The sequence below is a fragment of the Ranitomeya variabilis genome, chromosome 1 (assembly GCF_051348905.1).
Source record: "Ranitomeya variabilis isolate aRanVar5 chromosome 1, aRanVar5.hap1, whole genome shotgun sequence".
NCBI lineage: Eukaryota > Metazoa > Chordata > Amphibia > Anura > Dendrobatidae > Ranitomeya > Ranitomeya variabilis.
This window is the reverse complement of record NC_135232.1, coordinates 790,734,234-790,747,623: the sequence shown is the minus strand read 5'-3', so window position 1 is coordinate 790,747,623 and position 13,390 is coordinate 790,734,234. Positions and strand designations below refer to the sequence as shown.

The window sequence follows — 13,390 nt, the reverse complement described above, 5'->3', positions numbered from 1 at the left end:
TGAACGGTCAAATTTCTCAATTTCTTTTAGTGCACATGAAAAATTCTGCTGAAATGTACTGGCTGTGTTCTTTGATGGGGATGACTCTTCTATGCGGGAATGCTTTGCACGGTCCTTGTGATCCAAATAATTTTTCGAAATTAAATTCTTAATCAGTTGATGAGGGTGAAGATGTGGCAGGACGACCAAATTCTTCTTGTTCCTCCTGACTGTTCTGCAACCCTTTCATCCTTACTGCTATTTCAAACAGAGCTTCTTTTCCTTTTAGTTAGCTGTTGATCATCTTGAAGAATCCGATGCATTGGGTCTACATAAACAGCTGCCAAAAGAATTTTATTTTGTAATAGTAGCTCCTCTCTCCGTTTCATTGATGTATCAATGCCACTTGCAATTAACCCTCCTCTTTGGGACAGGCGAAACATCAGGTTCTTCCACTTCTTTAAGAAAATACCTGGAGTTAAGTCCTCTGCTTGTAAATTTTTTTAGTCACTGTAAATGGGTGCTCTAGCAATTTTTCCAGCTCAGTCACCTGATTCCACTGACTTTAGCGTCAGTTGAGGGTTAGCCATGTCTACAAGAAAGGTTTTCAGTTCAACCAAGCGCTGAATCATTAGGTAAGTACTGCCCCATCGTGTGGCTTGATCAATAATTGCCCCTTTTCCAGCACGTCTCTTCAAAATTGAGTCAACTTTAGGGGTTCTGGCAACAGTAGCCAATATTCTCACCTTTCCAATCCGTGCAGCAGCATGTCTCTTATAGCCAGCTGTAGCGTATGCACAACACAGCGCATGTGATGAATGAAAGAACGTATTGACACAGTTTCAACAAGATCATCTAAACTATCATGTTGCTGTTCATCTGAAGCAACTTCAGTTTGCTCCTCCGTTACAATACTGTGTTCCTCTATTTCAAACATTTGTGTCTGTGGACCCAGAATGTTCTTCCAGCTGCTGGTCACCATCATTACTCTCATTCATTAGCTTAATAGTACTTATCATATTTGAAGCATTGTCAGTTACGACCGAAAGAACTTGCTCTTTTTTAAGTTCATAGTCTTGCAGAACCTTTTCCACCAAGACCTGGAGAAACTCACTGGTGTGATGAGCTTTGGTGTCTTTTACTGCCAATGTCTTGGTAACTATTTCATTTTTGTCACAAACAAATCGGACATTGATGGCAAAATAGTTCACTCTGTGACGTGTACAGGCATCCATTTTAAGAAACAGAAAGCGTCCCTTGAGAGTTTTTTTAAGTTCTTCCTTTTGTTTAAAAGCTTCTTCGATTACTAATTTTCTGATACTCTCTCTCTCCAGAGAAACACCAAGCTTGCGGGCCATTTCCCTATTTAGACACATAAAAGCTGGTCGTGAAAATAATGAAATAGGCACACTATCCTTTACAACAAGCTCTCTGATCTGTTTTTTAAATGTATCTACTGTCATTGTCACAGTAACTTTGTCACTGACAAAATATCTTGCAACTGATGGCTGCCAAGTTCTCTGCTCCTTTGTTTGGCTGGAAGAGCTGGGCACTGGTTCATTGGTTTGGATGCAGTCTTTCTCATCCACTGCTTTCAGTACTTCTGGATGAAAGCGCTGTAAATGTCTCTTTAGATTAGAAGCTCTGGTAGGAGCATTTTTATCTTTGCCTGAATATGCACTGATCTTGGCTTCACAGCATTTGTTTTCGTCTGGATCATTTGTCATTCACTGACAGACATAATGTTTTCTATCTTGAGTGATGGTGAAATGTTCAAATACAGCTGATATAATGTGACGCTTCTTTGACATTCTCAGGTTTTTAATTCTGCATTCACAATCCAAATGACAATTGTTTTTCCTAAAAACAATTGTACAAAATAATTGCCAGGTCGTACAACTGATATAGCGGTCGGTAATACTGTTATTCCTCATGTACTCACAGTTAACTGATGCAAAGTTTGTTGAAAGGATAATACTTCTTACAGTCTACCTCTTCTCAGTAGCAGCTGTGAGATGCTTGGAAGACGCACACCTAGTAAACATCTAGTCTAGAGGAGGAGCTTTACTACTAAGAATTTGCAACACATTTTCACTTTCATACATTGTAAGTAGGGGGGTTGGGGCACCATGAGGTTAACCAAGTATAAGATTAGATAAGGGCAGTGGAGAACAGTGACACACAAGAAGTAAGAAATGTCTCCATCTCCAGCAGAACTGCTTATCACTGTTGTTCATAGTTTGATAGAACATATATATTTGAGTAACATTTATAAAATTCATATGAAAGTTCAATTATGAAGTATTAATACATTTTTTTTAAAGCTGGAGTCGGTACATTTCTACCGACTCCGACTCCAACCAAAACTAACTCCGACTCCACGACTCTGACTCCGATTCCACAGCCCTGATTGCTGTGAGAAGCTACTCTTATCCCCATCATGACCGGAGGTGTTTTCGGTTTTCGATCCCCTTTTTCCCAGAGCCATAACATTTTTAATTTTCCATCAATTTGGCCATGTGAGGGCTTATTTTTTGCGAGACGAGTTTTAATTTTGAACAGCACCATTAGTTTTACCATGTCGTGTACTAGAAAACTGGAAAAAAAATTCCAAGAGCGGTGAAATTGCAAAAAAAGGGCAAGCCCACACTTGTTTTTTGTTTTGGCTTTTTTGCTACGTTCGCTAAATACTAAAACTGACCTATCATTATGATTCTACAGGTCATTACGAGTTCATACACACCAAACATGTATAGGTTCTTTTTTATCTTAAGTGGTGAACAAGAATTCCAAACTTTGCTGAAAAAAAAAAAAAATTGTGCCAGTTTTCGATACCTGTAGTGTCTCCAATTTTCGTGATCTTAAGTTGCGTGAGGGCTTATTTTTTGCTGTCAAGCTGACTTTTTTAATGATGCCATTTGCTGCGGATAAGATCTTTTGATCGCCCGTTATTGCATTTTAATGCAATGTCGCGGCAACCAAAAAAAGTAATTCTGTCTTTTTGACTTTTTTTTCTTTTTACGCAGTTTAGAGATCAGATTACCGTATTTTTCTGACCATAAGACGCACTTTTTTTCCTCCAAATTTGGGAGGATAGTGTGGGTGCGTCTTATGGTAGGGATGTAGCATGTGGGGAGGGGGACAGCAGCGAGTGGGATCGCACTGTTATCCCACTTCAGGAGGCAGAAAAATGTCCCCACTGCCAGGAATCAGCGCTGGGGAAATCATGTGGTCCCGATGATTAAGTGCAGTGAATATTCATTAGCTACTCGCCGCCCACCTATCAGCTGAGCAGTGAGTCGGGAGCAGCAAATGAATACTGCACTTAAGCAGGGACACACATGGTTTCCTCAGCGCTTATTCCTGCAGCAGTTGGGGAGATCTGTGTGTCCGGGGGGGGGGAGGAGGAGGCAGCAGCAGGGTCCAGGGGAGAGGAGATCGCTGGGTACCTTCCTGGGCTGGAACTGAGTGCTGTGCAGTGTGCACAAGGAGGACCTGTGATGATGTCAGAAGTGGGCGGGCTGGAGCATCACATGGCAGCACAGAGCCCTCCCTCTTCTTGACATCATCACAGGTCCTTCAGACTCCAACACTAGAATCTGCTGGCTTCCATTACCTGTGCTGTGGAAAGGCAATAAGAGGGTGGGCTCTGTGTGTGCAGTCATGGGATGCTTTTACCTCACCACAGGCTGGCTGGCTGCCACAATTAAGAGGTTAGTCTTTCCAAAACACAATAAAGCACTCTGCCACTCCTTTAGTGAACTATAACTCTCAGCATGTCATAGGATCTGCAGGACATGCTGGGAATTATAGTTCTCCCATGGGATTTTAAAGCCGCACTCCAGTGTTATTTTTCAGTGCTGGAGTGGTGCTTTCAATAAAAGCCCTGCGCCCCCATTCTTGGGCTACTTTCACACTAGCGTTAACTGCATTCCGTCACAATGCGTCGTTTTGCCGAAAAAACGCATCCTGCAAAAGTGTTTGCAGGATGCGTTTTTTCACCATTGATTAACATGAAGCGACGCATTGTGACAGATTGCCACACGTCGCACCCGTCGTGCGACGGATGCGTCGTGCAGTGGCGGACCGTCGGGAGCAAAAAACGCTACATGTAACGTTTTTTGCTCACAACGGTCCGCTTTTTCCGACCGCGCATGCACGGCCGGAACTCCGCCCCCACCTCCCCGCACTTCCCCGCACCTCACAATGGGGCAGCGGATGCGCTGGAAAAATGCATCCGCTGCACCCGTTGTGCGGCGGAGACAACGCTAGCGTCGGGAACGTCGGCCCGACGCACAGCGACGGGCCGAGCCCGACGCTAGTGTGAAAGTAGCCTTATACTCACCCTCCAGCATCTTCATATAGTACTTCACAGACACCACACTGGTCACGCAAGCTTCCAACATAATAACATACTATTATATATAATAACACCACATATAATAGTGTGTTATTAAATATTTTACCACATTTTTTTGCTTCAAATATTTTTTTCCCCCTATTTTCCACCTCTAAAACCTGGGCGCGTCTTATAGTCCGGTGCGTCTTATAGTCTGAAAAATACGGTAATCCTTTTTTTTTGTTTGTTTTAAATTGATCGGGCATTCGGAACACAGCTATACGAAATGTGTATGTTTGATTTTATTTTTATTTTGAATGCGGCGAAAGGGGGGTGATTTGAACTTTTACATTTTTTAAATTTTTTTTAACCCCTTTCTGACATTAGACGTACTATCCCGTCGAGGTGGGGTGGGCCCGTATGACCACCGACGGGATAGTACGTCATATGCGATCGGCCGCGCTCACGGGGGGAGCGTGGCCGATCGCGGCCGGGTGTCAGCTGACATCCGGCACTATGTGCCAGGAGCGGTTACGGGCTGCCCCCGGCACATTAACCCCCGGCACACTGCGATCAAACATGATCGCAGTGTTCCGGCGGTATAGGGAAGCATCGTGCAGGGAGGGGGCTCCCTGCGGGCTTCCCTGAGACTCCCGGAGCAACGCGATGTGATCGCGTTGCTCCGAGGATCTCTTACCTCCTCCTCGCTGCAGCAGGCCCAGATCCAAAAGGGCCGCGGCATCCGCGTCCTGCAGGGAGGTGGCTTCACAGCGCCTGCTCAGACCAGGCGCCGGGAAGCCTGGAGCTGTGAACGTCAGATCGCCGATCTGACACAATGCACAGCAAAGTGTCAGATCAGCTATCGTACACTATAACACGATGCCCCCTCCCCCCCCCCCCCCAGGGGCAATGTTATAGCGTAATATATATATATATATATATATATATATATATATATATATATATATATATATATATATATATATATATATATATATATATATATTATATTCACATGTGTAAAAAAAAAAAAAGTATATTGTTCCTGTAAATACATTTCTTTGTCTAAATAAAAAAAAACAATAAAAGTACACATTAGTATCACCGCATCCGTAACGACCCGACCTATAAAACTGTCCCACTGGTTAACCCCTTCAGTGAACACCGTAAAAAAAAGGCAAAAGACAACGCTTTATTATCATACCGCCAAACAAAAAATGGAATAACGCGATCAAAAAGACGGATATAAATAACCATGATACCGCTGAAAACGTCATCTTGTCCCGCAAAAAACGAGCCGCCATACAGCATCATCAAAGAAAAAATAAAAAAGTTATAGTCCTCGGAATAAAGCGATGCAAAAATAATTTTTTCTATAAAATAGTTTTTATCGTATAAAAAAATGATATAAATGAGGTATCGCTGTAATCGTACTGACCCGAAGAATAAAACTGCTTCATCCATTTTACCAAACGCGGAACGGTATAAACGCCTCCCCCAAAAGAAATTCATGAATAGCTGGTTTCTGGTCATTCTGCCTCACAAAAATCGGAATAAAAAGCGATCAAAAAATGTCACGTGCCCGAAAATGTTACCAATAAAAACGTCAACTCGTCCCGCAAAAAACAAGACCTCACATGACTCTGTGGACCAAAATATGGAAAAATTATAGCTCTCAAAATGTGGTAACGCAAAAAATATTTTTTGCAATAAAAAGCATCTTTCATAAAAATCATAAAAATCCACTAAAAAACCCGCTATTAAAATAAATAAAATCTCCCCCCCTTAGTTAGCTAAAAATAAAAAAATAAAACAAATGTATTTATTTCCATTAGGGTTAGGGCTAGGGTTAGGGTTAGGGCTAAGGTTAGGGTTGGGGCTATAGTTAAGGCTACAGTTAGGGTTGGGGCTAAAGTTGGGGTTAGGGTTTGGATTACATTTACGGTTGGGAATAGGGTTGGGATTAGGGTTAGGGGTGTGTCAGTGTTAGGGGTGTGGTTAGGGTTACCGTTGGGATTAGGGTTAGGGATGTGTTTGGATTAGGGTTTCAGTTATAATTGGGGGGTTTCCACTGTTTAGGCACATCAGTGGCTCTCCAAACGCAACATGGCGTCCCATCTCAATTCCTGTCAGTTTTGCATTGAAAAGTCAAATGGCGCTCCTTCGCTTCCGAGCTCTGCCATGCGCCCAAACAGTGGTTTACCCCCACATATGGGGTATCGGCGTACTCAGGACAAATTGTACAACAACTTTTGGGGTCCATTTTCTCCTGTTACCCTTGGTAAAATAAAGCAAATTGGCGCTGAATTAATTTTTTTGTGAAAAAAAGTTAAATGTTCATTTTTATTTAAACATTCCAAAAATTCCTGTGAAACACCTGAAGGGTTAATAAACTTCTTGAATGTGGTTTTGAGCACCTTGAGGGGTGCAGTTTTTAGAAAATAACCAAGTGTGACACCATCCTATCATATAGACCCATCAAAATGACTTCAAATGAGATGTGGTCCCTAAAAAAAAAAAATGGTGTCGTAAAAAAGAGAAATTGCTGGTCAACTTTTAACCCTTATAACTCCCTAAAAAAAAAAAATTTTGGTTCCAAAATTGTGCTGATGTAAAGTAGACATGTGGGAAATGTTACTTATTAAGTAGTTTGTGTGACACATCTCTGTGATTTAATTGCATAAACATTCAAAGTTGGAAAATTGCGAAATTTTCAAACTTTTCGCCAAATTTCCGTTTTTTTCCCCACAAATAAACGCAAGTAATATCAAAGAAATTTTACCACTATCATGAAGTACAATATGTCACGAGAAAACAATGTCAGAATCACCAGGATCCGTTGAAGCGTTCCAGAGTTATAAATAACCTCATAAAGGGACAGTGGCCAGAATTGTAACAAATTGGCCTGGTCATTAACGTGCAAACCACCCTTGCGGGTAAATGGGTTAAACACAATTTTTTATTTATTTTTTTTAAACTTTTGCCTTGCTTCAATATTCTCCATAGGAGACTAGAGGCTGGCACAACTTGATCGGCTCTGTTACATAGAGGTGATGGTGAGATCACCTCTATGTAGTGGAATCCCTGACTTGCTATGAGCGCAGACCACTGGATGGCGCTCACAGCAAACCGGCAGTGACAACCATAGAGGTCACCAGGAGATCTCGAGTTGTCATGCTGTTCGACTGTTTGAGACAGGTGTCTTGTATGCTGATGGCAAGTTCAAACAGGTGCCATTACTACAAGTAATTAGTGGAAGACAGAGGAGCCTCTTAAAGAAGAAGTTACAGCCAGAAATCTTGCATGTTTTTAGGTGACTAAATACTTACCGTATATACTCGAGTATAAGCCGAGATTTTCAGTCCATTTTTTTAGGCTGAACGTGCCCCTCTCAGCTTATACTCAAGTCATTGTCCCAGAGGGGTCGGTGGCTTTGACATACTCACCTGCTCCTGGCATTGTCCCTGCATCTCCGATGGTGTCTGGGTGCTGACAGCTTCTTCCAGCGTTGAGCGGTCACATGGTACCGCTTATTACAGTAATAGGGGTGGAGCCGCATATTCATTACTGTATTGACCGGTATTGGTGACCGCTCAAGGCTGGAAGAAGCTGTCAGCGCTCGGAGAAGACCATCAGGGAAACTGCGAGGGACCGCGTCGGGAACAGGTGAGTATAATGGGGAGGGTGAGCAGCATTGCGCGATATTCACCTGTCCTAGTTCCACCGCCGGGCACCGCTCCGTCTTCCGCGTCCTCTACTGTGACGCTCAGGTCAGAGGGCGCGATGATGTGGTTAGTGCGCGCCCTCTGCCCGAACATCAGTGCAGAGGAAGACGAAGCCCGGCGGTGGAATGAGGACAGGTGAATATTGCAAGTGCTGGGGGCCTGAGCGACGATAGGTGTGTATGTTATTTTTTTATTTATTTTTTTTGTAATCGCAGCAACAGCATATGGGGCAAATATCTCTATGGAGCATCTTATGGGGCCATAATCGGCATTTGTGCAGCATTATATGGGGCAAATGTCTGTATGGGGCCATTATTAACCTTTGTACAGCATTATATGGGGCATATTTTAATATGGATCATCTTATGGGGCCCATCATGAACTGTATGGAGCATTATATGGGGCTCCTGATTCAATATGGATATTCAAAAACGCTTAACCTACTGATATCTCAATTAATTTTACTTTTATTGGCATCTATTTTTATCTTTGAGATTTACCGGTAGCTGCTGCATTTTCCACCCTACGCTTATACTCGAGTAATTAAGTTTTCCCAGTTTTTTTGTGGCAAAGTTAGGGGTCTCGGCTTAAGGCTGAGTCACACATAATGATATCGTTAACGATATCGTTGCAACGTCACGCTTTTGGTAACGTAGCAACGATCCCGCTAACGATCTCGTTATGTGTGACAGCGACTAACGATCAGGCCCCTGCTGGGAGATCGTTGGTCGTTGGGGAATGATCAGGACCATTTTTTGGTCGCTGATCACCCGCTGTCATCGCTGGATCGGCGTGTGTGACGCCGATCCAGCGAAGTGTTCACTTGTAACCAGGGTAAATATCGGGTTACTAAGCGCAGGGCCGCGCATAGTAACCCGATATTTACCCTGGTTACCATTGTAAAAGTTAAAAAATAAACAGTACATACTCACATTCTGATGTCTGTCACGTCCCCCAGCGTCCACAGGGTTAAAACTGCTTTCGGCAGGAGCGCTGCTAATGCACGCGCTGCTGCCGAGAGCTTCCCTGCACTGACTTTCCTTCCGTAAAGCAGAGCACAGCGATGACGTCACCGCTGTTACTGCCGGCGCTGACACATTCAGTGCAGGGAAGCTCTCGGCAGCAGCGCGTGCATTAGCAGCGCTCTTGCCGAAAGCAGTTTTAACCCTGTGGACGCCGGCGGGGGACGTGACAGACATCAGAATGTGAGTATGTAGTGTTTTTGTTTTTTTTACTTTTACAATGATAACCAGGGTAAATAGCGGGTTACTAAGCGCTGCCCTGCACTTAGTAACCCGATGTTTACCCTGGTTACCCGGGTGCTGCAGGGGGACTTCGTTCCCCTGATCGTTGGTTGCTGGAGAGAGCTGTCTGTGTGACAGCTCCCCAGCGACCACACAACGACTTACCAGCGATCACGGCCAGGTCGTATCGCTGGTCGTGATCGTTGGTAAGTCGTTTAGTGTGACTCCAGCTTTATGCTCGGGTCGGCTTATACTCGAGTGTATACGGTATTTTTCCACCATAATTTGCAAAATAAATCTTGCCAAATCAGAGAAGGTGATTTTCTGGATTTGTTTTCTCAATTTTGACTCTCATAGTTGTCGTCTACCTATGATGTCCATTACAGGCCTCTCATCTTTTTACGTGGGAGAACTTGCACAATTGGTGGCTGACGAAATACTTTTTTCCTCATTGTATTATATTTAAACACACACACATGTATACGCAAACATGTACTGTGTACTTACATACTTATACAACTAAGTATAGAGACATGTAGAGTGAGATCTCTATTATATAGGTATACTAAAATAAATGAACCTATGAAATATATCAGAAAGAAGAAAAGATAAAAGCTCTATTCCTATGGTTATGCAGTGTTCGTTGCTTGTTCAAATGTTTTTATTAGAATTTTTACGAATGAACACACAGAATCAGCGATATACAGTAATAGTAATATGAATAATGTGAATGTTGGGGGAGACGGAAGGAAAATAGGAAGTGTAGGGAAGATGAACAGTGATGTCTCATTCACAATAAGACCGTTTTCAAACGTCCGTGTGTCCGGTACATTTGGTGACAGTCAGTTTTCACATGTACCGGAGACTCACACGTAGACCCATTCAGATGAATGGTGAATGGGTCTGTGCACATGTCCATGTGTTTCCATGGACCATGTGTCCGTGACCAAAATGTGCTGACATGCCCATTTTTAACAGCAGCACGGGCCACAAAATGTCACACACAAGTACACAGGGATGTCATCCATGTGACACGTATCGGCTCATGAGAAGCAATGGTACAGTTGGTGCGGTTTCCCGGCACCAGGTTCTGAAGACTGCTCTCATAATTCTCCCCTGCTGTGCCAGTTATCAGGGCGGGCAGGGGAGAATGAGTTATGTTCAACTGATAACAGTGACAGCAGGCGGCTACTGATGGGACTATTACTCCCTACACCTGCTGCCAATAAGTGAGAGCAGATGGCAGCTACTGGAGGATTTCACCCGCCGCTTGAGCTATAAATAAATCGATAAGTAAACTGGTGTGCGTCCCCCTGTTTTTTTGTTAACCAGCCAGGCAAAACTCACAGCGGGGGGGTTGCAACCCACAGCTGTCGGCATTAGCAAGGCTGGTTATCAAGAATAAAAACGTGTGGGGTCCTCCCATTTTTTACAACCAGCCTTGCTAAAGCAGACACCTGGGGGCTGGTATTCCCAGTCTGTAACCGACCCCTAGCCTAAAAATAGCAGCTCGCAGCCACCCAGAAAAGGCACATCTATTAAATGTGCCTATTATGGCGCTTTGCCCGGCTCTTCTCACTTGCCTTGTAGTAGTGGCAAGTGGGGTTCATATTTGTGGGGTTGATGTCACCGTTGTTTTGTCTGGTGACATCAATCCATCGGCTTAGTAATAGAGGCGTCTATAAGACACCTATCCATTACTAATCTTATAGTTGTATTGTAAATAAAGACACAGCCAGTATAAAGTCTTTTAGTTGAAATCAAAAGAAAACACACTTTTCCATTTTTATTTAAGAATAACAAACCGTTATGCACTCCTGACACCCATTTCGTTGAAACCAGCGTCTTCTGTAATAAAGCAAAAATGAAAAACAATAATATCCATCACCTATCCGACGTTCTGTCCCACGTCGTAATCTATGTCTGGGGATTAATGATTTCTCAACCTGGACGGTGCCAAGTTGCGACTGTGCACTCGGAGAACCACCAGTGAATGAATTGCTGTGAGCGCAGCATCAGTAAGCTGCGGAGACCTCATCGATGTTTCCGCAGGTCACTGAGACTGCGTTCCCAATTGGGATGAACTGCCGTGACCTCGGCACCGAAAGAAAGTCACTGTTCACTGCAGACCTTTGATCGCTGGCAGAGTAAGAGAGAATGATTAGAGCAGTCTTCAGCACCCGGCGCCAGGAACAGCGCTAACTACACCGCTGCTTCTCAGGCGCCGGTATGTGTGGTACTGAGACGGCACACGGTTGCTACATGTGTGCTGCAAGTATTACACACACTGACACTGATTATCTTCGGTGCCGTTTTTTCCGATACTGGAAATATCAGGACGTGTGAAACTGTCTTAAGATGTAGCAGATTAAAGATTGGAGAAAGAGGGTAGGGAGGGGGTATGGGTGGTGTTTGAGTGGGTGTGATAGATGTTGGCTTAGGCCCCTTTCACACATGAGTTTTTTTTTGCCGTCAGTCACAATCCGTTGGCTCGACAGATCCATCACAGATTGTGAAAAACTGATGCAACGGGTCCATTTTTTGGATGGATCCAACTAGCAGATCTGGCTAATTGGATCGGAGCATGCTCAGTTTAAAAAAAAAAAAAACCCAATCCATTGCAGGCTTCCATTCTAGCAAACGACTGACGGCGACGGATCGGTTGCTGTCCGTTTTTCGACTTAAACAAAAAATGTTACTTTGTCCTTTGTCTCCGGCGGCCGGACAAACTATTTGCGACGGATGAAACGTGAGGCAATCTGTCGCTAATACAAGTCTATGAGAAAAAAACGGAACCGACGGCATCAGTTGCCAGATCCTTTTTCAAAATTTGACAGACTGCGACTGATGACAAATGATGTGTGAAAGGGGCCATACGGGTCACTGCAATGATGGAACTTGCAGTTAAAGAGCACAGGAAGCCAGGAGAAAGGAACTTGTTGTTTTAAGGCCGGTTTCACACTAGCGTTTCTGTACGCAGTGTAGGCCTGCCTACTACTTTCCTTTAAGATCTGCATAGATCCACATGCGTCTTGCGTACCTATATATAACATTGTGTACGCAGGGACATTAGTTGTATGCGGCTGCATCCCCGTTCATCGTTCCTGCATGTCCCTGCATACACAATGTTAAATATAGGTACGCAAGACGCATGCGGATCTGTACGTAGCCCTATGCTGCGTACAGAAACGCTAGTGTGAAACCGGCCTAACCCCTATCAGAGCTGCAGCCAGCCAGTAGATCGTGCTGCTAGAGCATTATAAAAGGTAATATTGCTAAAATAGCATAATGGATGTATTGAGAGGCACAGAATAGCAAGATTTATATGAGCAAGAGAGAAAAAAGTAATTTTATGGTACTGACCAACCTCTGAACATAGAACTTTGTATTTTGTTACACAGTGGAAGATTGCCTTTTCACAGTGTCATGCATTGTTTTCTTGTATCTTTTCTAGAGCCAAACAAGAAGAAAAACGTAAAAAAGAGGAAGAAAAGCGAATAAAGATAGAAGAAAAGGTAACATACGTGAATAGTGCATTTGATAACGTGATATTCTTAGTGTTATGTTTGTTTTTTTACTTTAAAGAGAACCATTCATGTCCCCAAAAACCGTTTACCTGCAGATAAAGGGTTAATCCAAAAGTATTAAAATCACGCCTGTCTGCCTTCCTAGAGAAGTGGCCACAGTCAGAAAATACTTTTCTCTATCGCTTCATTGGGGGACACAGGAAACCATGGGTGTATGCTGTTGCCACTAGGAGGCTGACACTATGCAGAAAAAAGTTAGCTCCTCCACAGTGTACACCCCACCGACTAGGATATTCAGTTTTAGCTTAGTGTCAGTAGGAGGTGGACACGGGTCTTTCGTTCGACCCATATCTACCTCAGTGTGCGTCGTTTTCTTTTCAGATGGATTTTTTCCCGTTACTCCTGATCGATACAGTGTGATTTAGTCACAACTGTAGTCCCACGCAGAGACTGAGTCCCCGTAGCCTCATACGTCTAGTCGACAGGACCCAAACCCCTAACACAGAAGCGTGTTTAGGTGATCCAGCTCCGGTCCTGGCCCCCCTGTCTCCCACCCACTCGCCCACCAGAGCCTGT

The 13,390-nt window shown here is 43.7% G+C and overlaps 1 protein-coding gene across 2 annotated transcripts in view; it reads left to right on the top strand.

Annotated features, from left to right (window-relative positions):
* CHAF1A (chromatin assembly factor 1 subunit A) overlaps positions 1-13,390 on the top strand; it is a 188,731-nt gene that overhangs the window by 58,754 nt on the left and 116,587 nt on the right. For both annotated transcript variants that reach the window (XM_077273072.1, XM_077273064.1), the window contains exon 5: positions 12,742-12,802. In XM_077273072.1, the coding sequence (XP_077129187.1) occupies positions 12,742-12,802 (61 nt within the window). The remainder of the gene's footprint in view (positions 1-12,741; positions 12,803-13,390) is intronic.